Genomic DNA, 26043 nt, shown 5'->3' with positions numbered 1-26043 from the left:
GAAACATCTCATTCTTTCTACATTCTAAAAAATTAGAGTTTCATTTAATAAAAACAGTGAATTGCTTTAAATTTTCTCTAATCTTCCTGAGTTACTGAAGCAAAACAAAACAAACGTTGAGAGTGTTGAAAAATCTTATATTTAAACATGCAAAGTGTTTTTCTTATGTTTTCAGAATTTGTAATGAATATCTAGGGTGTTTTTGTATTAGGAAAAGATTTGTCTCTACATTGTAATAATTGAATATATTTAAATTTTCAAGGACAGATTAGGAGAATAAATAGTCCAATTTCAAATAATTATTTGGTTTTTATAGTATAAATTGGCAGTTTGCAACGTGTCTTATTTACACTACCTCCAGCAAAGACTTTTAAATGTGAAATCAAAAGGAAAACAATCCTGTATATAAATATTATCTCATAGACACTTTCAGATACTTTTCCTAACTTATATATTTCTAAACGTGAGACCCTATTAAGAGCAGCTTCTCCTTCAAACAGGGAGAAATATCTAAGAAAAGGAAAAATGTAGGGAAGTCTGGATGTTAGTTATTTTTTGCCACTGTTATGAGTAAACACACTTAGGAAAACAGAACAGTTATCATTCAATTAAGGATTTTTGTGTCTGTGTTCATGAGGGATATTGGTCTACAGTTTTCTCTTTTTTGTAATTTCTTGGTTAGGTTTTGTATTTAGGATTATTCTGGCCTGGTAAGATGAGTTGGAAAGTATTTCCTCATCTTCTATTTTTCTGAAAGAGCTTGTGAGCTTATGTAAGATTGGTGTTTGTTCTTCTTTAACTGTTTGATAAAATTCACCATTGAAATCATCTGGGCCTGGAGGATTTTTGTGTGTGTATGTAATAGAAAGGTGTTTGGTAACAAATTCAATTTTGTTAACTAGATAGAGCCCTTCAGATTTTTTGTTTCTTCTTATGTCAGTTTTGGTAAGTTGTATTTTTCAAGGAATTTGTCCATTTCATCTAAGTTGTTGAATTTCTTGGCATAAATTTATTCATAATATCTCTTTTTTTAATGTCTGTAGGATCTGTAGTGATGTCTTATCTTTCATTCCTGATATTAGTAATTTATGTTCTCTCTGTTTCTTGATCAGTATCCCTGGGGGTTTATTAATTTTGCTGATCTTTTCAAGAACCAACTTTTGGCTTTGTCTATTTCCTTTATTGTTTTCTATTTCATTGATTTCAACTCTTTTCATTATTGTTTCCTTCTTTCTTCTACTTAACTCTTGGTTTACTTTGCTAGATTTTTTCCCTAGCTTCTTAAGATAGAAATATAGGTAATTTATTTTAGACCTTTATTCTTTGTGGTTTAAGTATTTCAAACTATAAATTTCCTTCCAAGCATTCATTTAGGGTCTGTCCCACAAATTTTGATTTGTCATACTTTCATTGTTATTCAGTCTATCTTCTAATTTTATTTCTTTTTTTTTTTTTTTTTTTTGATGAAGATTAGCCCTGAGCTAACATCCGTGCCCATCTTCCTCTACTTTCTATGTGGGATGCCTACCACAGCATGGCTTGCCAAGCAGTGCCATGTCCACATCCAGGATGTGAATCGGCAAACTCCGGGCTGCCAAAGCGGAACGTGCGCACTTAACCGCTGTGCCACCTGGCCAGCCCCTTCTAATTTTCTTTTTGATTTCTTCTTTGGCCCATGTATTTAGAAAATGTTATTTAATTCCCAAATTTGTTTTTCTAGTTATCTTATTGTTATGGACTCCATTTTGGTAAGAGAACATATTCTTTATGATTTTAGTCATAAATTCATTAACACGTTTTGTGGATCAGCATATGGTCTATCTTGATCAGTGTACCATCTGTGTTTGAAAAGGCTGTGTATTCTGTAGTTATTGGGTGTAGATGTTTAAATATCAATTGAATCAACGTGGTTGGTAGTATTGTTCAAATAATCTATGTCTCACTGATGTTTTTGTGTAGTGTTCTGTCAGTTACTGAGAGAGAGGCTTTTATACCTCCAAGTGTGATTGTGGAAGTGTTTGTTTTCCTTTTAATTCTGTCAGATTTTGTATCATGCATTTTGAAGCTCTGTTATTAGGCATAAACAAATTGCTCTTATGCCTTTTGATGAATTGACTCTTTTATCATTTTGAAATGTCCTTGGTTCTGGTAATACTCTTTGTGTTTAAGTCTACTTTATGTGATAATAATATAGTCACTCCAGCCTTTGTAAGCTTGCTGTTTGTATAATGTATCTTTTTTGTTTTTGTTAGTGCCGTTGAGTCGATTTTGACTCTAGTGACTCTGTGTGTAGCAGAGCAGAACCCTGCCCGGTCTTTTTACGCCATCCTTTCATCTTCCAGTTCTGTTTCAGACAGTGCTGTGCTACTATTCATGGAGTTTTCATGGCCAGTTTTTTCAGAAGTGGGTGCCTAGGTCCTTCTTCCTAGTCTGTCTTAGTCTGGAAGCTCCACTGAAACCTCTCCAGCATGGGTGACACAGCTGGTATTTGAAATACCAGTGGCATAGCTTTCAGCATCACAGTAGCATGCAGCCACTATGGTATGACAACTGCCAGACAGGTGGTGTAGTTCCCTGACCGGGAAATGAACCCGGGTCACAGTGGGGAGAATGTCAAATCTTAACCACTAGACCACAAGGCTGGCCTTGTATATCTTTTACCATCCATTTACTTTCAACCTATTAAAGTGTAGTTCTTGCAGATATCATATAGTTGAGTTTGCTTTTTTATCCATTTTGTCAATCTTTGCCTTTTAATTGGAGTATTTTGTCCATTAACATTGAATGTAATTATTGATATGGTTGGGTATAGGTTTACTATTTTACTGTTTGGTTTCTGTTTGTCCATTTTTTGTTCCTCTGTTCTCATTTCCTGCATTCTTTTGACTTAATTTACTATTTTTTAGAATACCTTCCAGTTATTTTTTAGCTTTTTAAATATGTCTTCATTGCATTTTGTCTGTATACGTGGTTGCTCTACAAATTTGCTTTCTTAACACTTTGCAGACTACTTAGAGCTAATATTATACCACTTCATATACATTAAAGAGGTATTGTAACCAAATCACCAAATTGGTCAATTTATAACCCCTTTCATCCTTTGTGCTCCAACATCACGTGTATGACACCTACGTATGTTATAAACTCCACAAGGTGGTGGTATAATTTCTGCTTTAGACAGTCAGGTTTACTTAAATTACTGGGAAAGAAGCAGTCTCTTGTATTTACGCAATATTTACCATTTCTGATGCTCTTCATTCTTTCCTGAAGATCCTGCTTTCCACCTGGTATTTCCCTTCAGTCTGAAGAACTTCCTTTTGCATTTCCTGTTTTGCTGGTTGGCTGGCAAAACATTCTCATAGTTTTAGTTTATCTGATACAGTTTGCCTTCATTCTTGAAGAATAATTTTTCTGGATATAGAATACTGGACTTACATGCTGCCGAGACCAGCTAGGCAGCCAGCTGCTGAAGGGGCAGACAGACTTAATAGAACACAGTCTATATAGTAGAAAGAACACAATCTATATTATTCAGTGGGACCGGGGACCATCAGCCTCAAGGACTGAGGTGAGGTCCTTCTGATTGCCATGTATTTATTTGCAGGCAAAGAAATACAAGCATAGCAGGAATGCATGCTAACAGGGATATGCAAGTCAAAGCTCAGCAGTTCTAGTCTGCCTCCTTTCAATGTACTCCGGCCCTACCCAAGGCCATTCCCTTAGGGAGTATCCTAGGAACAATCAGCAAGTTATGCAGACGGCGTTCCTAAGCCCCTTGCCTGCATGCTTGATAAGATACTCCCTTCTGGCCTTTGATTCCAAAGCACAAACAATCTAGTGTAGTAATTTATGAGAATCAGCAGATCACATATTTCTCAGCCACCCATTTGTAGCTTATTTTTCCTAAGCTTAAAGCCTAGCAAGAATGTTGCTATGATCTCCTGCAACACTTACAGCTTTTTTTCCTCTCTCAGTATATTCAAATTATTGTTTTCTTTATTTAATGTCATATTTTTCTGACTGCTTTCAAGATTTTTTTCTTTATCATTGATTTCATCTAACTAGGAATTTACTGAACTTCTTGAATCTTTTGAAATTTTTGTCTTCCACCAAATTTGGGAAATTTTTAACCATTATTTATTTAAAATATTTTTGGTCCTTCCCTTTCTCCTCGCCTTCTGGAACTCCAGTTATACGTATATTAACCTTTTGCTTTAGCCACAGATCCCTGAGACTGGTTCATTATTTTTCAATCCTTTTGTTCTCTGTTCCTCAGATTGAGTAATTTTGACTGATCTGTCATCGTGTTCACTGACTCTCTTCTCTCACCTCTGCTTGAAAGCACCATTCTGCTTTTAAGTCTATCCAGTTAATTTTAAATTTCAGACAATAAATTTTTCAGTTCTAGAATTTCAGTTTGGTTCTTTTTTATAGTTTCTATTTGAGCATATTTTCATTTATGTCTTTTAATATAATTTTAATTGCTACTTTAAAGTCCTTGTCTTCTGGTTCTAACATTTGAGTTGCTTCAGAATTGGTCGCCGTCTTTGTTTTTTCTCCTGAAAATGGGTCACGTTTTCTTGGTTTGTGAAGTACTTTTGAATTGTGTCCTAGTCATTTCTGTGATTAGTATGTTGCAGAGACTCTGGGTTCTGTTTTATTCTTCTGAAAAATATTTATTTCTATTTATTTGCTTTAGCAGGTAATTAATAGTTAGGCTCAAACTGCAAACTCTTGGGCTGCAGCTTAAATCTTCAGTTATTTTACCCTCAGCTGGGAGTTTTCTCTACACATGTATGGTTCACAGGTCAGCCATATGTTGGAACTGAATGTATATATAGAATTTAGGGCTTGTCTGTTCTGACTCTATTCTTTCCAGCTTCCCCTCTCACTCTCCAGTGGCTTTGGTTACTTTGCACTCCCTCTACTGCGTCTTCAGGCCAGAAAGACTGAAGATTTTTTGTTAGAGTTTTAGTTGCCCTGCAGATTATGGATTGAGGCCTGCCCTCAGGCCAAAGGCTGCAACAAATAGGTAACTTGCTTAGTTCCATTCCTTCTTCCAAGTTTTGACTCCTCTCCAGAATCAACCTATTTTTGGTCATTTTCCAGTGCTTTCAAGTGGTTATGTATTTATCATGTTTTTGTCTATAGTTTATAGTTGTTCTGTGCAAGAGGATTGGTCTGATAGAAGGTGACTCAGCCAATATTGGAAGTAGAACCAGAATTTTTTCAACCTAAAAATGTTTGGAAAATATGGTGTGGTGAAGTACAATCTTAATGGTCATCTTATTACTTAAAAAAATTCAGAAAAAGAGAGAAATTATGATGTATATAATACACACACACACACACAAATATAGTCACTGAAAGAGCTGGTTTTTCTAACTCCAAAGTCTGCTTAATAAAACGTTAGATTAGAATACATTTCCATTGTAAGCACAGATAGTTTACCATATGTCAGAAGAAAATCCTTAAGGTTAAGATATATATGCAGTGAGATAAAGCCTCTGGGGTTTATTGTGACTATTTTCAGGGAGATTATATTAGCAGCCATTACAGTTTAGAACTTATATAGGTTGCTGAAACCTTGGGCTTGTTTCCAATACCAAGTTCTGTCGTGTATTATATGTCTAATGTTTTTTTTACTTCTGAGACATATTTTGTTTTAATTCAGTTAATATATAAAGAAGATAATTTACAGTGTCAAAGTCCTCAAAATAATCAATTTATGATTTAAAAAATTTTTGATGGATACTTTCCAATAAAATTTCCACTTTCTAGGAAATGTTCCCTTTGTGTTTCCTCTTGTTAGTGTTTAGTTCTTTGTGAAGCAGGAGACAAAATCTGTGCTTTGATTTTACTTTAATCTCCGTGCCAGTGGTCTTCCTCCCTGGTCTATCTCCTTTACTTTCTCTTTCTTTCTCTTCCTATCTCTTTAAAAAAATTATTTTTTAATCCTTATGTATAGTTGGGAGGAAGGATTAGGAATGTCGATTACTTATTTGATTTTTTTTTCTCTTTACTGCTACACATTATCCATTTGCATAGTCCTTATCCTTGCTTCTTAGGAGTTGTAAAATATTTTAAATGTTTTGCTCAATATGTAGGGAATTTGAAGTAAAAGCAAGGGCTCTGTATACTCTCATTCTATTGGGAAGGTCCTGCTTGTTGAATTTTTAGGTATTTCAAGATGTTCCAGTCAACTGACAAGGACTTCTCCTCACAGTGTGAGAACTATAGTGATGATGAGAGTAATGCAACTAGCAAATAGTTCTGGTATGTAACCACTTTTGCATGTTTACTTCACCAGAAAACTCTGTGGAGTACAGCGGTATCCTATATTCCTTGTTAAAAATTTAGAAAACCATTTGCATGCTTTCCAAGTAGATTTTTAGGTAATAGTGCTAGTCAAAGAATGGAGAATATATTTTAATCAGATGTAAAATTTTGTAAAGATTAGTGTATCTTCATATCTTAGCTCTTCTAAGCAAGGAAAAACAAAACTTAAACTTGCATTCTTAGAACTTTATGAATAATGTGCTAATTGATTAAACTCTAGATTTTAGTGTATTTCTTATCTTATTTTATTTTATTTTATTTTTTGAGGAAGATTAGCCCTGAGCTAATTACTGCCAGTCCTCCTTTTTTTTTTTTTTGCTGAGGAAGCCTGGGCCCTGAGCTAGCATCTGTGCCCATCTTCCTCTACTTTATATGTGGGACGCCTATCACAGCATGGCATGCCAAGCGGTGCCGTGTCCGCACCCAGGACCCGAACTGGCGAACCCCGGGCTGCCAAGAAGCGGAATGTATGAACTGTGTGCCACCAGGCCGGCCCTATTTCTTATCTTAAAGGCATTATGGTACTATATGCTTTTTTAGTAAAGCAGCATTCACAAATATAAACCATACTCCTTTTTTTATATAGCTTGTCAATGGAGATTTATTTGCTTTTTACGTCTTTTAAACTAAATTCTTTAGTTCTTATGTTTTCTAGATTATAAGTAAATATTGTAGAAAATGTATATCCACTTTGTAATGTGTTTCCTTGGACAGTCTGGTTGTATGAAATGCTTACAGCAGAGTGATCCATGGTGTGGGTTCTTCTCTACAGATTATTAACTAATTCTTTTGGATTGGTTGAGGATAAAGAAGGTAGAATTCTCTGCCATTTTACCATAGCTTATTCTTGTACTTATACAAATGGTGAGGTACTTATTGTTATGAGATTAGGTAGGTTGCTTCTTTGTAATAATTTTTAACTTTTAGATTTAATAACAGCACTTGAAGAAACTTACTTTGATGTATACTTGGGAAAACTTTGTGTGTTTATTATGGCATATATTATGAATAGTATATTGTTACCTGTTGAAAAACACCCTATTATTTTTGGGTCATTTTATTGTGTAGAATATTCTTTATTATCCAGTAGTATAGGCTTCAAAACTCAAAATATTCAATATATTACCAAGGGAGATTGATTAAGGAACAGAACACAATCCGGTGAATTCATTGTTGTAATACATTGCTTTAAAAATGTTATTTTCGTATTTTTAAAGGACATCTACATCTATTTGAATATTCTTTTTTTCCTGTTATCAACGTTTGTGTAATATTTCTTAAGTCATCTAGGGTTGCCGTCTTAAAGAAGGATAGCTATAGTTCTGAAGTTTTTTTTTTCTTTTTTACTTGTAATTAATGTAAACGGGCTCATTATATAGATGTAAGGACTTAAAAAACAAAAAGCAAATGATTTACCCAGGGCTATAGAGTCCATGGCAGGCTTGTAACTAAAGCTCAGTTTTGTTTTCTAGCTTTGTAATTTAATCCATACCAAGTAATATTTTCTGTATGGATAACTTTGGTCCATTAACCTAAAGATAATTCATGAATAAACTCTGATATTCTCCCACTTTGTAAATCTGCTGGTATTTTCTTCAATGTAATAATGAAGAAATTATGCTATAGTAACTAATTCTTGCCCCGCACCCTTTTTTTCCCCTTTAGAAAAATTGGAAGCTCCACCACCCACCCCAGGACAGCTGAGATATGGTAATGGTTCTATAATTGTTAAATATTTGTGCATCTATCTTTTGGATTTGAAATAAGTGTATCATTCATTGATAGTACAGGTGTCAGTAAATTAAATCTTTCCAGATAGAGTGGATTATCCTATTTATTGTAATGAAGCAAAATTTTGTAAACTTGGCTTAAGAAGTATCACAATATTATGGAATTTCTAATATTGTTAACTATATCTACTATTGTTTAAATATTATTACCATCTACAAATAGAGATATACTAAGGTAGAGGTTTTCTTAATTCCCAGGAAAAAGGATATGTTTAGTTTGGATTTAAGTTGGGTAATTGCAGAATTAGAATTTCTAGGCTCGAGGTTAGGTAGAAGTGTTCTCTGGTGGAGGAGATACTTCTGGTTTGCTGTTTGTAATAATGAAGAAAGTAAAGTTCATTTAAAACCACTAGGAAGAAGAACCTTACAATGCTGCTGGTGTTCATTCTTTACTCCATTATCATGGGAATAAATATACAAGGGCTAGCATTGAAGTAATAGAAGACAGTTTGGGATCTTATTATAAAGACAATGGAACAAGAGAATTATTTAACAGTGCAGTGAATGTGAGTAGGTTGTAAGTTAAAGCTAAATATTAGATGTGATTTGCTAACAGCTGCTGAGTTATAGAATAGTGGGAGACCATTACATACTGGAGAGCAAACTTATATGATTTTTAAAAACCCTATTTAATAGCCAGTTCTTTTTTCTCGCAGAGGTAGCTATATCAGAAGTAAGTAACTTGTCTCAGTTATCGAAACAATTTAAGAAGTCTTTAAGACTTTTCTTCCTCAGGTAATCTTTTCTGATTCTCCTAGCCTAGATTTATACACTCTATATCTATAGCACTGTGTAATACTATTATCATTTTTTTGGTCATATTAAAATTAAATATTTATATGGCTTTTTATCATACTCAAACTTCTTGAGGCTGGTAACCACATCTTATTTATCTTTGTATCTCACATGCCCAGTGGAGTGTCCAGTACACGTTTATTTTAACTTTTTGAAAATTATAGTTTTTCCTTTGGGTTGAAAATAAATTTTTATTTATAGGACACATTTATTTAGGTCTAAACATAAAAACATGATGTATTTATAGTTCAAAGTCATTATAGCAACGTGCCTTGGTTTCACCGACCAAGTTTTTTACTAGGATAGCAATTAGTCTAATCTTAGTTTAATAGCCTTAGCACCTAATTTTAAGGTATTTGTAACTGGCTAGTTTTAGAGATGCCATCAAATTAACTCCAAAATGTGAAGTACTCCCAAAGGATAGTTACTTTGCCGTGTTTACATTTCAAAGACGATTGAGGTGAATTGGGAGACTTCTCTCAGAGATGTATCTAAACCGCTCTCTCTTCACTGTCAGTGTTTCATTTGTGAATTTTTAAAGTATCATTATACTCTTTTGACCTATCAAATTTGTATTATGTTTTTTGGAAACTAGGATTGTGTGTATGTTTTGGAAACTGCTTATTATAAAATGTTGAATGTCAGTAGCAACTGGACTTAGACAAAAAGTCAAGGAACTAAGACTAGACTCTTTAATTGAAAAATCCCATTTCATTAATGTCCTATTTGACTTTTATCATTTTTAATAGCTTTTAAAATAATAGTCTTTATAATTAAAAAGATGCTGCTTTTTATCTCACTCTTACTTGATAACAAGAAGAAATCTGAAATGACCTAGGATATATACTATTTTCCCTTGATCTTAGCCTTTGATAGTGGTTATAGGTAGAAGTGGTGGTTGTTTTTTGTGGGTTTTTTTTTAATTGCTTGTTAGCTTCCCCTGATTGGTATAGAACTCACTATAGTAATATTAAACTTTCGTAACTACTGGATTATATTTTGGTTATACTTTCTGTAGATTTAACTGCATTAAAAGAAAAAAGACTCTAAAGTCACTGAACACATATAACCAATAGGTTTAAGGGACTGTTTTTTGGATGTAGTATAAAACTCAGAGCTTTGATGTTTACCTAAAAAAAAATCCTCAGTTGAACTGATGTTGACTATACCTTGGCAATTTTATAGGTTCATTAGAATAAAGGTTTTTAACTATCCCCAGTTTTTAATCTGTTTCGCAGTCTGCCTTCAATTCTCTCAATCTGGAATTCTCTTCCTTTCCAGGTTAGTGGTACTCGACTTAATTAACAAATGTTTATTGAACATCTACTATGCACTAGGCATTCTGCAATGTGCTGAAGATGCAAATATGAAAAAAGATGAGCCTAAGTGTATAAAAAATAAATAGATATTAGTTCTTCCTACTTACACTTCTGTTATCTCCAGCCATTCAGATTATGTATTAGATAGATGAAGTAAGATGCACCTCTGGTAGGAAGAGTCCACGTTATATTTTTATTTAAATCAAGTATTTTTTGTGTATAGTTTGTGAAAGCGTTCAGGGTACCAATATGTTGTGAGAGGGGAAAAAAGACTTTGTACACAGATGTCTAGTATAATTGAGATAATCACATTTTTCTTTAGGAAAAAAAAAATCACATTTTTGTTTAAAAAATTGTTTAGTGAGTTAAAAGTAACCAAATAGCTTCCCTGAAATGTGATTCAGGGAGTTTATTATTTTTAATATGGAGATCAATTTTATGATATCAGTCTTTAGGTTTAAGAGAGAAACAGATTGATGTCAATAGCATTAAACAGGTAAAACATGGTATTCATACTCTATGTATGTGCTTATTTGTTCTACCGTTAACTGTATATAATTTGTATGTATGTGTGTGTTACCAGTAAGAAAACACAAAAATCTAACAATTATTTTTACATGTTCTGTGTTTTTTATTTTGTTTTTTCCCCAATGTAGCTTCTACTAGTCGCTAAACTTATAGCAGGAGCAGAATCTTTTTGCTATGGGGAATAGAAAGCAAATTCCAAAGCTTATGAAGTCTATTTAGGAGACTTTAATCATACGGTCTGTTTTTGTCATTTTATAATTATAGAAACCTTAAAGTATATTTTTCTGTTTTTGATGTTTTTCAGTATTCATCCACAATGCGATACCTTTCATAGGGTTTGGCTTTTTGGATAATGCAATTATGATTGTTGCAGTAAGTTCCTTCTCTCACCCCTTCTATTTTGAGTTAATAAATTAATGTGGTCTAAATTTTCCTAATCATTTGCATATTGTAGCTATAAAGTTTAAATTAACATCACAATGAACAAGGCTAGTTTTTATTGTACTTCATGTTAATTAGACTGTAGCTCAATTTTAAGGCGTCATATATATTAATCATTAAGACTTTTGGTAAAGCATTGGCAATAGTAAACATATTTATTAAGTCTATATTATCCTGTTCTAGTTTCAACATTCTTATTAAAGGAAAAAAGTATGTAAAATTTTCTGATATTCTTTAATTGTATCAGCAATTCTCATCACATATATCTATGTTGATTGGTTCCTTGTTCAGTTTTTCCATGCAAAAATATTTTAAAGGGCGTTTTGATATACAGTCTTTCCATTTAATCCAAAGATATTCTGTTTCAATTCATAACACTGTGAATATATCCCTCTTCTGTCTTTGTTCCAGTGTAATGTTAAAAGAAAGTTCTCTGCTGCGCTCATTTTAACCTAAGGGTGTTCTGTAGAAGTGTTGCTTTAGTCTCGGGGATGCTGCTTTACCTTTCTTACTGTTACATGACATCCTTTGTTAATGGATATCAATATTGGGTCCAGGTCCTAAAGTCAGAAATAAGTCCATGATTAAAATGGAAGTCTTCTGACACTGCTCAGTGCTCTAACTACTTCTCTTCACGGACTCTAACTTTAAAAAATTCTATAAATTCTAACTATTGTGTAGGAGACTGCTCAAAAAAATGGGAATAATTTTAGGATTATTGAGTGTAAGGAAAATACATAGGAGAGATGCAAGGGTGGTTTTTTTTTGGTGTTTTGGAGGTTTTGTGTACTACAGTTGGACATAAAGAGAATGTTTGTTTTCAAAATAGGGATAAAAGTGTAAGTTACATTGTATAGATTATAAAATTTGCTTAAAGAATATCTAAAGTTGGTTCATTCAAGAATGGTTTTCTTCGCTGTCTAGTCACACCTTATGTCCAGATTGATGGGGATCAGATATCCAGAAAGTCTAGCCATTCACTTGGTTGAGGAAACTTACAGGGTTCACACAGCCAGAAGATATACTACTTCATAAACAGTCACAGAACATGAGCTAGCAGGCACACAACTTGAGGATGATAAGCACCCATTGGATGATTCTTTCGCAGAGTCTGGCATGAGCCTCTAAAATATAGTTTCAAAGTGCTAGTTTTTTGACTGATTATGACATTTTCCTAATAGGTATAGAAGAATCAAATTGGCCAGTTTATATATCTGTGAATGTGAGAAACTTATTCAACCATTTAGAGCCATACTGCTATTTTTGAAATTACTAAAATCTGAGTTAGTTGGATTATTTAAAGAGTTAATGTAAATCAAATCTAATTGTAAGAAAATGCAATTATGATGAATTTATAAGCTGTATTTAAGACTTAATGTGTTCTTGAATAGATTGTCTGAATTACAGCTTCTCTGGGGCAAATATTTCTTTCAGTTTACATGACACACTCAATATTTTAGATTCTCTTTATTGACAGCTAGTACCCCCCAATACTACCGTCTTAATGATCATTTGTTTTTATCACCTCTATAGGGAAGACCTTAGATATTCAAATGCTGAAAGACTATCCTTGCTTCAGGGAAGTGTTGAGATGATGTATTTTGCGTAAAAAGGGGTACAGAAAGATTTTGAAGAGAGATCAGAATAGAGAAATGAGGTAGCTTCTTAGATACTGAGTAAGACCTTCCCAGTGTGGTCTTATCATTTCTTTGAGATAAATATCTAAGTAAGAGATATCTGTGTTTAAATACAGCTACCAACAAAACAAAACACCCACATTCTGGAGTCAAATTACTGTAATGTTGTTTACTGTTTTGTGTTATTCAGGCCTGTGTCTCATTGCTGGTATCACTGAGAGTGGACTATTTTTCCAGGCTGGAGATGCTTGACTCCAATTTAGTAGTGTTTGTTTTTCTTGTTTACATTGAAATCCAGTTTCAGGGACTTATCACTAGTTTTTTATTTATATAATACTCAAATAAATGTTTAAACTACTGGCTTTAATACCTGATTGAGTAATAGGTGTGGGAAAAATATTATCCTGTGATAATTGCAGACTAATTCAGGGACAGGGAAATTTTCCAAAGAGGCTTTGTAATAGACTGCTGAGACTAAAATACATAAATAGTATAACTATGGAATCCATGGAAAGGGAAATCAATGATCATTATTATCTTAAGAATGTTTTTCACCTTTCTATTTTTTTAAACACGGATTGATTGCCTCCTAACGTGGGACAGCCGTCACTGTTTCAGGTTACTTGAGTCTTTTCTATCATGCCACGGGCATCGATGTGTTTTCCTTTTTCCTGTTACTCTCACGGCTGCCACCCTAGTTACTGTCACAAAAACAAATTCCTATATAACTTCTTATAATAGATTTGACCTTTGTTGTTGGCTGCTTTTGATACTAAGCATTTGGTTTCGTAGTTTTTTATTATATTTTTATATTGTCGGGATTGCATTTCATGACTTATATTTTAGTGGTTTTTAAAAGTTGTTTTTCTTACAGTTTAATTAGGATAGAATTTATTAGAATTCTAGAGTAGATTAATCGTATTAAGGTGATGAACCAGGTGTAACTTTTAAGATGACTAGTATTAGATTTATTTATAATTTCTACTTCACCTGTTAACACGAGATTTGGTATAACTATGGGAAAAGTAAAGGCGTGGATAACCCATTGCCTTCACATCAACCCTCACTTTATATGAGGTTTTTCATGCTATTAGAAGGACCTTCAGGCTTCTTAAATTCAGCCAAATGATTAAGCACTTAAATAGTTTTTAAATACATGTATTGCACACAGGTTCTTCGTGGGTCGTTCCTAATGATTCATTGCTATTAAAGATGCTGTATTTATTTTTTATACACTGTAGTTGTCAGGTGCTTCCCTTCTATATCAATGCTCCAGTTCTTTTTTTTTTGGCCTTCATGTATGAAGATACACATCTTCATTCTTTGGGCTTATTATTTTCTTCTTCAGAAATCTATGTCTTTGGGTAATTCTTTACAAGTAATTTTGAGTACCTAGGAGACTTGTACATCAGTCTGTTTGGTCCATACTCTATAATAATTGTATTTTAAGGGGGTGGAAACAAAAGGCCTAGGGGAAAGAAAATTGAAGAATACTTAACTCAGCTTCTCTTTAATTTCGTAAATAATTGAGGAAGGCAATATTTCTACATATCAGATAGGGCATTCTTTTTTTTTTTTCTCCACAAATATCATTGAGATTTAAAAATTTTTTTAGAAATTTTCAAGCATCAGTGTTCAAAAGTGTTTTTGAAAATTAAGTCCACTTACAGCAGCATTGCCCAAGGATTAGAACTTAATTAGCACAAAAGATCCTAGGATTTCTTCTTTATTCTATCTAATAACCCATTAGAACAGTTTAGTCTTCTTCACTTCAGTTCCTTCTCTTTAAAGTAGATGTAAAAATACGAGCCCCTCTTTTCTTCAGAAGAATTCGATAGATGTACAGTCTTAAACTCTGTCAATAAGTAAATTCAGTGGAAATATAATGGAGCCTCATTTTTGCTGTAGCTCTATTGTATTAAATGCTATTGTTGCTAATCAATGAATCATAGAGCCTCACTAGTTAACAGTTAAAGAACTAAGTGATAGAGGGATAATTTTTGAAGTCTCTATCTCTTGAGGTTCCTAGAAACTGGTTTAGTGTGTCTTTTTAACCTGTTAGAGAGTAAATAACAATCATATAGACATGTCATTGAGAATTTAAAATTTAGATGAGTTAGTTGTCTTTGTGTTCGATGAGCTTTAAAACCTGTTTTCCCTGTGGTAGGAAAATATAAATTCTAGGTTCTTAATGATGAATTGTATTGCCATATGTGTTGCTGTTTTTTTATTTTTATGAAAGCCTAATTTTAGTGAATAAAATGTTGATGCTATTTCTGCATGAATGCATATATTTAATAATTAAGTGAATTACTGCATCATATGTGCATATTTTGTGCATATAATTTTGCCCCAAGAACATGTTGGTTTAACTGTTTTGTTTTTGTTAACGCTTTGCGTTTCTTTTATAGTCACTTTAGCTTTAATTTTTAAGATTAATTTCTTTGTATCATTTTTCAGGGAACCCATATTGAAATGTCTATTGGAATTATTTTGGGAATTTCAACTATGGCAGGTATTTAATAATAGTAATGTTATTCCATTGTCTGTATATTTATAAAACATTTCAATAGGTTAGGTTTAGAAGAGGATAATTTATTTGAATGAGTTTACTCATTGAAATCTTTATTAGTTTATCTCCTTAATCCTCTTCCTCTAATTCTTGTGAATGTAGCACTTTTTTTGGTGAGAAATTTTAGGTGCTTTATGTTAGTTAATGGTAACAATAATCTACTATATTATGTTTAAAAAAAGTTCCTCTCCTTATTCATTGTTACCTCAAAACCTTTCTACTTCTATTACATTGTTTATTTTCAAGTTGGGTAGAAAAATCAAGGAAGGCAATACAAGAATGAAAATCTAGTTTGGTTCTATCTCCTTCTTTCTCCCCCGTTAACCACTCTATTCTTCATGACGGTGAAATTTGGGAATGGTTCTGTGTTATGTTTATTGTATAGAACATAGGAAGTAGATGAGTTAATGAAAGAGACGTCTCTTCTCCTTGATTGTCTTGAATTTCAGAGCTGTACATATGGCTTTATTCTTTAACTTCGAAATATTCAGATTTCCTTGAACAAATATTATCTGAAAGTTACAACTACAAAATATTGTACAGGTGTTTTAATATTGAAGCCAAAATGGAAACTGGCTGCCACAACAGAAGAAATCTGCTGCCTGATGGAGGTGGACTGCTCTCCTCTCAGAAGCATTGTGTTCTATTTTGAAATCTTGAGATTCATAGCTACCCAATGAGTCACTTTGGATATAGTCGTTGTCATTTGAGAAATGTGATACCTCTTCCAGACCAGTGCTTTATTGATTTTATAGTGATGTATTATAATGATTTTTCTGACTCCATGTAACAATTCACTTGTCCATTTTTCATTCTTTTAGCTGCTGCTTTGGGAAATCTTGTGTCAGATTTAGCTGGACTTGGGTAGGTTCATTCATTTATTCATCTGTGCATGTGTATACTTATTTGTTGTCTTTCTCTTCTCCATTCTCCTTTAATTGAGAAGTATATTTAAAAAAGGGAACATTTATTTTTCTTCTTCTTCTTCTCTCCAAAGCCCCCAGTACGTAATTGTATATTCTAGTTGTAGGTTCTTCTAGTTCTGCTATGTGGGACGCCACCTCAGCATGGCCTGATGAGCGGTGCCATGTCCATGCCCAGGATCCAAACCAGAGAAACCCTGGGCTGCTGACATGGAGTGTGCAAACTTAACCACTCGGCCACTGGGCTGGCCCCAGGGACATTTTTTTAAATGTGTTTTAGAACTAAATTTTTTAATTTAATATTTCTAAATCTTTGGTGTGCATCAGCTATAGACGGTGTAGAAGCCTGGGTCACACCCCAGTCATAAGAATTAGTGTCTCTGGGGATAGGGCCCTGACATTTGTGTTTAATAATCTTCTCAAGCAATTCTGATAAATGCAAAAAATTTTTCTAAAACTACTATACTGTAAGCAGAGTTGAATTTTCATTTACTGAAGTATTTATATGTATTTTATAGTCATTTCTAAGTGTGAGACAGGATTAAAAGTAAGAACCCCTATCATTATTCCACCCCACCTCCTCCCACTAAGCCCAAATATAAGAGAGATGGCTCAAATGTGAGCATACTGACTGGGCATGTTTTCTGGAGAGAGGAATTTTCAAAGGGAATAATGGCCAAAGCATACACAGGTTTGGCTGGTTTTTGCTCTTTGTATCCCTTGTGGCAGGAATGATGAAATAAACTGGGAATGTCTGCTTAGAAAAGGCCGTCTTTCTCTCTGTCTGTTTTTACACTCTCTCTTCCAAGCGGCAGATGGCCTGGGCTGCTTGCTGAGCTGGGGGAAGCCTGGAAGTATAAATTAGACTAAATTGGCATTAATTATTGTGATAAACATGCTCTCTCTTGCTCAGTCTTTGGTTGTGCTTCTTCCTTCCTTGGTTCATTAGAGTGGTGAGTTTTGAGATTTGGATTTGGGTCTAATAGAAGTCGACTTAGCCCTATAATCTAGGCAAAGGCAGCTTTCTAAGTGATCTAACCCTGTGTACTAGATTTCTGCACTGGAGTTTGGGCCCAAACCTGCTGTTAAAAACAAAGTTTCTTTGCTTCTGGGCCAAGACAGAAATTTTATATTCCTGGAATTCCTGGCGTAAATCTGTGATGATATTGCCTCTTAAACATTTCCATTTCCCAGTTTCCAATATTGAGGTTAATAATGATAATATTATAGCTACTGTATTTAATAGAAACAAATGATCTAAGAGATTTTAAGGTCATTTAGTTTCAGATCACATCATAAAACAATTATTTTTAATTAGAGATAAAGATTTTGTTGAATCTTTATATTTAAGAACTGTTTCTCCTCTGCCTTTTAAAAAAATGTTAAATAAACAAATACTACGTTTTATCGATTCTCAGATCCACAGTTTTTTTTAGAACTTAACATATCTGACTTTGGGATCCATCATATAATTGATTATAGGCACAGTTTAATTGGCAATTTTCTTTCTTACTGTTCATAAAGTAAGATTGTATCTGGTAAATGATGGCAATTTAGAATTGATAAATATTTGAGATTGCCCTAAAAATTCTGGGCTGTTTTCGTTTGTGTGTAAATCTGATACATTTTGGAAATTTTTGCTTTCTGATGACAGTGATTAATTTATACCATATGTTAAAGTGCTTGCTTTGAATTTGGAATAAGTGCATTAATTGTAATTGCTGTAAAAAATTTTTACATTAACTTGAATTGGTCTTTTTAAAGTAATGGTAGAGAATAATTGCTCTAAGTCAATTAATTTACCTATGTATTACGTATATTAATATGAAAATATTTTTAAACTGAATATATTTATACACAAAAAACAAAAGCTGTAAAAAATGTTTACACCATTTCTAGAGTGCCAATTACAGGTTTCTCTTTGTAGTAATTAGTTTTACTATCTGAGGACATTTGTGTCTCTCTTTGAAAACTTATATTCTGTCCTCTTGTATTTTTAAAGACTTGCAGGCTACGTTGAAGCTTTGGCTTCCAGGTTAGGCCTGTCAATTCCTGATCTCACACCCAAACAAGTTGACATGTGGCAGACACGTCTTAGTACACATTTGGTAAGTACCCTATAGGGTTTATGACGTTGGATTTGGGAAGCCAGAACAAGATGCTGTATATTTCAGTCCCCTGAGCAATTTGAGACTAAAATTGATTGGAGTGGCATTTTTAACAAAAATTGTTCAAACCCTGGGAGTTTTCAGAAGAACAGTAAATTTTATTGACTCTTTATTTTTTGTAGGTGTACTTGATTTTTTAAAAATTCTTTATATGATTCAGTTAATGTTGAGGAGTATTAGTTATGTGCTAGAAAGTGAAGAACATAAAATGAATAATAAACTGTATTTCTTTTTGAGGATTGTTTAGGTAGAGAACCAGACATAATTGTTTATAATGTAAACAAATTATAATTTAGTGACAGATGCAGTAACAGAATTATGCACTAGATATAGCAATAGCACAAGTAAGAGAATTAATACTTTGTGGGGAGAAATTTATTTTGGTGGGGAGATTTCATGGCAATTATTTAATCTAAGCTGATTTTTTAATTATCGATGAGACATTTACTACTGCACCAGAGAATCCCAAGTATATTGACTAGTAAGTAGAAGAGCATGATAAAAACAAGGTGTGTTCAGAGAAATACATGAAAGTAGGTCTTCCTGGGATATAATATGTAGTAGTTGTGGATAAAAACAGAAGTAGAAAACAGCATTGGAAAAGTCAGTATTGATCAGACAGGAAAGGTATTTTCCTGTCTGTATAAGCTATACTGAGGAGCTTGGACCTCATACCCAGGTGATGGAGTGGTAGTGAAAAATTTTATATAGGAAGGAAACTGGGGGGATCATGATGCCACCAATTAAGAAGAAAAGGAGGAAGAACAAGTTTGTAAGGGAAGATATGAGTTCTGTTTGGGGCATGTTGATTTGAGATGATACTAGGACATTCAAGTAGTGACACCTAGTAGGCATTTGGATTAAAGGTCAAGAATCAGAGAGGTCTGAGTTAGAGATGATGGGTATTATCATTCATTCATTCAACAAATATTTATTGTTTACCTACTATATGCAGTGTACAGATCTAGGAGTTTTGAATATAGGGTTGACAAAACAAGATCTTTTTTCTTGTGATCTTTCTAGCAAGGAAAAGATAGGCAATTAAAAAATCTGACAAATCTGACAAGCCACCAGTGGCCTAGTGGTTAAGTTTGGCGCACTCCACTCTGGCAGCCTGGGTCCGGTTCCTGGTGTGGACCTACACTACTCATCTGTCAGTGGCCACCTCTGGCGGCAGCTCATATACAAGAGGAAGATGGGTAACAGATGTTAGCTCAGGGTGGCTCTTCCTCAACACAAAAAAAGAGGAAGATTGGCAATAGATGGTAGCTCAGGGCAAATCTTCCTCAGCAAAAAAATCCCCAAATCGGACAAAATATTTAGTATATTAGAAGTTCACAAGTGTTATGGGAATTAAAGTAAAAAAGAAAGCCAGGCAAGGTAAGAGAGATTGGGAGTGCTAGGATGGAGACAGATTGCAGTATTAAATAGGAGGATCACCACAGACCTCACTGAGATGGTAGGTGATAGTTAGAACCATGGGAGAAGGTGAGATTGTGTAGGGCAGTGGTTCTCGAAGTTTGATGCTAGGATCAGCAGGATCAGCATTACCTGGGAACTTGTTAGAAATGCAAATTCTCAGGTTCCACCTTAGACCTGTCTATTGCTGTGTAACAAATATATATCCATATCCTGCAATTTGTAGATAAATTGAGGTGAAGCTAGCTAGCTAATACCAGCCAGAGTGGTTGAGGAATAAGGATAATCCAACATTCTAGCAATTTGGCTTAATGTTTTAGCACTACAGCTGGGATCAAAAGAGGAATTTTTTCCTGGGGGTCTCCTTTTCTCACTAATTGATAATTCTGTTTTCTTGCTATATTATAAGCAGATCTACTTCCCTTCTTCTATGATGAAAGCACGTCAATTACCGAATTAGTGTGTGTGTATATATAGAGAGAGAGAGCAAGAGAGTGTGTATGTGTGTGTGTATATTTTGATAAATCTCCCACCAGCATATGGAGTGAGTCTATTCCTTAGTTGTTGACTCTGCTTTTTTATGTTAGGATCCAATCTTCTACTCTATAACATAGCATTTGGTTACATACAACCTGAAGTAGTTGAAGTTAGTGATCAGCCATCTATTCATGACATAAACTAACTCTGAAATTCACCCATAATAGAATACGTGCCAATACACATGCAAGTTCCAACTGACATAGGCTGTATTTTAAATCCTCATTTGTAATTTGGTTGTTTGGAACTTGGAAAATTCTTTCTTGCAGAACAATATTATAGATGTACTCAAGTTCTCAGGTTAGCCCTAATGCAGTTAACTGTAGAGCCTAGAATATCATAAATACCTGATAATAATGTATAAGTGGCTTTTTTACAATGGAAAAATATGTTTCAGGTTCTGGATCAGGCAGCCAGAAAAGGATATCCCACTTTTTTCCTCCCTCTCTGCCCTACTGAACTTACGCCTTGTTGAGATAACCGGGTTGAAACTCATTGACTGGCATTGCTAAAGTGAGGAAGGAGGAAAGCTTTGGTTTCCACTGACAATAGTAGCAGGCATTCTAACAGAATGGGTGGGAAGTGGAAGTGGAGCCTGTTAGCAATGATTGTTCATTGTATATGGGGAAGTCAGGAATCTAGGATATAGTCTCTCTAAGCAAATGTAAATGAGTGTAAATGTTGTCTAAGGTCAAAATAAGAGTCTAGGATTAATGTAATCAGCATCCGGAATGAGGAAAATTTCTGCTTACTAAAACTGTAGGAGTGGTACCTTTTAAAATTTGATGTGATGAAAATGACAAATCTATCAAAGCACAAGCACACCACCACTACCACTGACAACAAAAAGCCGAATAACAGAATTGAAATGTTTTTATGCAAGCTGTTATCAAAACATTAATGTCTACTGTTGAAATTTGTTAGAAAAACTATAAGATCTGATACATAAATGGACAATGTATAGGAAAAGACATTTTATTCAAGACTGTGCATTATGTAGCTATCATAGCATCTGTAATCTTTGATAGAACTTACTTTGTCTTTCTCTGTATAACTGACTGGAAGTTCCTGGAGGAGAGAGACAGTCCCTGTCTCTCTGGTATTTAGCACAGAGTTTGACACATAGTAGATTCTCTATAAATGTTTGTATGAAGTAATGAAATTTAATTGAAAAGTGTTTGACCTTAATAGTCATCATAGGAATGATTAGGCTCACATGTGAGGGGACGGACTATAATTAGTTTTTGGGGTGGTGAACATGATGTAATCTACACAGAATTCAAAATATATTACGATGTACATCTGAAAGCTATATAATGTTATAATCCATTGTTACTGCAATTAAAAAATTAAAAAATTTTTTTAAAAACACCAGTTACAAAAATGAAATTTAAAAAATTTTCATGATGTAGGAGAGGTTGCAGAAAAATTGGTGTGTATATGTACATACATATATTATAATTGGTATATGTATGCATTTGCAGTTTTGTCTAGAATTGACAGCATGGCAATACCCTGTGAATATGCACAAGTATTCATATTATTTGATTTTTAAATAAATCATTGAGGAAGAACTATACACAGAAATGTTTATTGTTATATCACTTATAATGGTGAAAAAGTAGCAATGATTTTTAATGGTAGAGAGAGCTTTCAGTAGATTATAGGCTCATCAATTCGGTGGAGTTTGAAAGTTTTTATATTAAGTTTATGAAACAGTTTGGAAAAGAGCTTATTGTAACATATGTGGCTGTGGGCGGAGGATGGAGGCAGAAAGCAAAGCTAAGTTTACATAAAGCTTAACCCTATGCATAATGAGGTATCCAGGGGGATAAATATTGAAAAGGAGTATATACGAAGGGGAGCAAATCCAGATATATTGAGAGTACTTGGTGAGGTTTTTTCCTGTCTCTCTGTCTTCTGACATTAAAATATATGTACAATTTTTAAAAAGTGTTTTTCTACTTGAATATTTCTCTGCTGTTATTTTTGTGACCATTTGAAAAAAATTTCCTGGTTGCTTTGAACTTTAAGTGTTATTTGTTCCAGAACCTTTTTGTAGCTTATTTTAATCTTTAACCTGCTATGATCAAACGAAATGCAGTCACAGTTGAATTTTATAGTACCTGATAATTGCTTAGCAAGGATTCCTCTTACAGGGATAAAATAACTTTAAAACATGTTTTCTTCTTTCCTTAGGGCAAGGCTGTTGGGGTGACTATTGGCTGCATTCTAGGGATGTTTCCTTTGCTTTTCATTGGAGGAGGTGAAGAAGATGAAAAACTGGAAACGAACAATTCAGCCTCTTAGAAAACCTATAAAAGATGTAAACTAATGTACCTCAATTATTAAGTATGCTGTCACAGCATTTAGGAATTAAGACAGTTAACAGTGTATAGATATGGGATCAAATAATTCAGCATGTATTATGGAAAACACTAACTTATTGTGGCTTGGTTTTCTTAGGACATCTTTTTAAAAACCCTGTTTAGTATCTTTGTGTAAATTGTTGAAATGCTTTTTCATCAACGGCAGTCAACATTTTACCTTTTCTTTCCCTTTCTTTCCATATCAAAATATCATTTAAGTATCAGTCATTGATGTCCTGTACTGACTTGGGGTTTGCTTATGTGTTACTTAACGTGTGTGCGTGCATGAAAGCATTTTCTGTTGTTGTTGTTATCGTTGTTGTTCCCTGTGGTTACAGCTCAACCTTAAGATTTTTTTCCAAATTAAGATGTTTAATATCAGTTAAAGATTTTCTTGACTCTTTTTTTTTTTTGGCAACATCAATTTTGTACTGTTTCACAGTAAACATTTACAATCATATAATTTCAGTCATTTTTTTGAAACTCTCACATCTATTCAAAATGGATGCAGACGTTAAGTATTTATTACTCATTTTAATTTTCTGACCTTAGTGTCTCAAGAGCCAAAGGTTAATAAGAGTGAGCAGTTATGGAGTCTCCCTACTACATAAAACCATGTATGTTAATAAGTGTATTATTTTGAGTTGATGTTTTTACTTTTAATTTGTCGATTTTAAATTACATGATGGTTTCTGACTGCCGAGGGGAAAAATGATTATTTTAGGATATTTTTAATGGGGATTGTGGAATTAGGGGGGAACTAAGGGATTTGACATGATTCTTGGAAATTAAGAGGCTAAAAAATTTTTTTACAAGAAGTAGAAAATGGGAATTGTCAAGAAAGTTTGTGGTGTAAGTGGTGACATTGAAATGATGTTTGCGAAGTTAATGAGATACAAATTATACTGTTTGGGAAAGATTTTTTCCCCCAAAATGTCATCTTCTCATCTGAATTGAATGACTCTGAGTACTCCATTATAATCCTGACATCATTGTATCTTGTTTACTGAATTTTGTTTCTGGATAACTAGTAAGTTTGAGGTTTAACTAAATATTTTATGTTTTGCTTTTTGCTTTGTATAGACTAGTAGTCAAATGTTACATGAGAAGAAATCCTCTCTCCCTGTTTTGGTCTTTTTTCTTCTTTTGGTATTTAAAGCATATTCTAGATTGAAGTTACTTATTTCCAGTCTTGTATATGGCACATAACAACAACAAATATCTGACTTAAACATAACTGTGTATGCATTATAAATTTTCGTTTTATGAACCCTTAAAATTTGTTAGTATGTGGTCTATTAAAACATGCTAAAAAATTACTCTTACTTGTAAGAGTAATTAAACACATCGTGGAGGAGAAAAACTGAAATTAAAAGTACCATTTGGGCCACTGAAATTATGAATGTTGGTAAATAGATGCAAAAGAAAGGAAGCTTATAAGATGGCTGCATTTACAGCTACCTTATTTTACAGTTTTATTTGCACATATTTACTTTGAGCTCTTATTTTCAGAGGAGCTGTTTTTCCCCACAAGGCAATTTATTATAAATTCTCTTCTGTGCCCTTCAAAATAGTTTAGTGCTGTACTTTAATCATAGATTTTTGATGGGAAAAACAAGAAAATAAATCATATAACATTAAAATAAATATGTAATGTTGTTATATACAAATAATGTGACAATCTCATTTGATCAAATTAGATTTATAGAACTTGACATCTTAAACAGAATTGTGGTTTGTATCTTCCACATAATACCACATACAAACCCAAAAAAATTTTATTATCATTTCAGATGATAGGATTAGAGTACTTATTTTTTTAGATTTTATTTTTCCTCTTTCTCCCCAAAGCCCCCCGGTACATAGTTGTATATTTTTAGTTGTGGATTCTTCTAGTTGTGGTATGTGGGATGCCACCTCGGCGTGGTTTGATGAGCGTTGCCATGTCGGTGCCCAGGATCTGAACCGGCGAAACCCTGGGCCACCAAAGCAGACCATGCGAACTTAGCCACCTGGCCACGGGGCTGGCCCCTAGAGTACTTATTTTTAAAAACTTTTTGTTTGTAAATGTCCAAGTGCTTTTGTCCCTACCTGGTATATTGCCAGTCCTTTCTGTTTTCTAAAAAAGTATTTTATTGAGGTGCTTAAATTTTCTTCTTATTAATCAAATCCCACATCCACAAACCTTGCCTGTGAGTTTAGAAAGGGCTTTTGATTATTGCTTTCTTTGTTTTGCTCTTGAAAATAACCCAGCCCTCCAGAATCGTTCAGTTTAACTGAACATCTGCAGAATTACTTAAGGTGTCAAAACATGGAATATATACCCTTTGTATTGAAAGATATTTTAACTTATGCACACAGTAAAAATTTGCTTCATTAATTTTCAAAAAATTGAGCCCTTTTGTCTTTAACCTAAGGTACACGTATTTTCAAGATCTTATTCTAAACTAGTATGGTGCTTTGCACAAAGTGATTTCTGAAAAATTGTTCCCTTTAAGATAATGACTTCATATATCATTGTTTCATGTTACTTGTCACAAAGAACCTTATTTCAGATTGAAACTGGAATTCTTATTTCTCATATTAGTCATCTTTGTTGGGGGCACTATATATATGATTAAATGCAACATGAGCTACTTTAGTACTGTTCGTTTGCAATTCATGTTGTCCATGTATTATGATTTATTGACTTGTTGATGCATGTAAATTGGGTATATTTTGTTGCCACTGTATGTTAAATAGTGACCAATGTTTTTACAAAGGAATTGAACAAAAAAAAAAATCTTTTAAGAAATTTGGAATGTGGTTTTGATTTTGAAATTTGATTTTCTTCCTAATCGCAGAAGCCCCTGGTTATTCTGTCGCTAAAGGAAATAGAATTAATAAATGCAGGTTTGTTACAGGATTGTGGCAATGTCACTGAGACAGTAAAATGGAACTATTTATCACCTCCCTGAAATCCACACTTGAGATACAAAATTACAGATTATGAGAGAAGAACCATGCCATATTGAGATAATTTGATCTTAATAGGCTGTCAAAAAAAAGCTCTAGTTAGAGAGATTGGCATAAATCACACTGATGGGTATTTACAGCAGTGATATCCAAGCCTTATATATAATAATGTCTCATTTGCTTACTTCTTTTCTCTAGAAGGTGTTTTGAAGACACTAGAAGTTTATGTTTCACACTAAAAGTTTGTGTAA

The 26043-nt window shown here is 33.6% G+C and overlaps 1 protein-coding gene across 4 annotated transcripts in view; it reads left to right on the top strand.

Annotated features, from left to right (window-relative positions):
• TMEM65 (transmembrane protein 65) overlaps positions 1 to 25631 on the top strand; it is a 49116-nt gene extending 23485 nt beyond the window's left edge. For 2 of the 4 annotated variants that reach the window (XM_070481586.1, XM_070481583.1), the window contains 7 exons: positions 6181 to 6276; positions 8005 to 8049; positions 11076 to 11143; positions 15310 to 15364; positions 16243 to 16285; positions 18347 to 18452; positions 22668 to 25631. In XM_070481586.1, coding sequence (XP_070337687.1) covers positions 6181 to 6276; positions 8005 to 8049; positions 11076 to 11143; positions 15310 to 15364; positions 16243 to 16285; positions 18347 to 18452; positions 22668 to 22778 — 524 coding nt within the window. In that variant the 3' untranslated portion in view covers positions 22779 to 25631. The remainder of the gene's footprint in view (positions 1 to 6180; positions 6277 to 8004; positions 8050 to 11075; positions 11144 to 15309; positions 15365 to 16242; positions 16286 to 18346; positions 18453 to 22667) is intronic. The other 2 variants (XM_014867860.3, XM_070481584.1) reach the window with 1 other exon arrangement.
• The last annotated feature ends 412 nt before the right edge of the window (positions 25632 to 26043 follow it).

Source organism: Equus asinus, chromosome 12 (genome assembly GCF_041296235.1).
Source record: "Equus asinus isolate D_3611 breed Donkey chromosome 12, EquAss-T2T_v2, whole genome shotgun sequence".
NCBI classification, from domain to species: Eukaryota; Metazoa; Chordata; class Mammalia; order Perissodactyla; family Equidae; genus Equus; species Equus asinus.
Note: the sequence above shows the minus strand (reverse complement) of the source record. Positions and strands in the feature narration are given on the sequence as shown.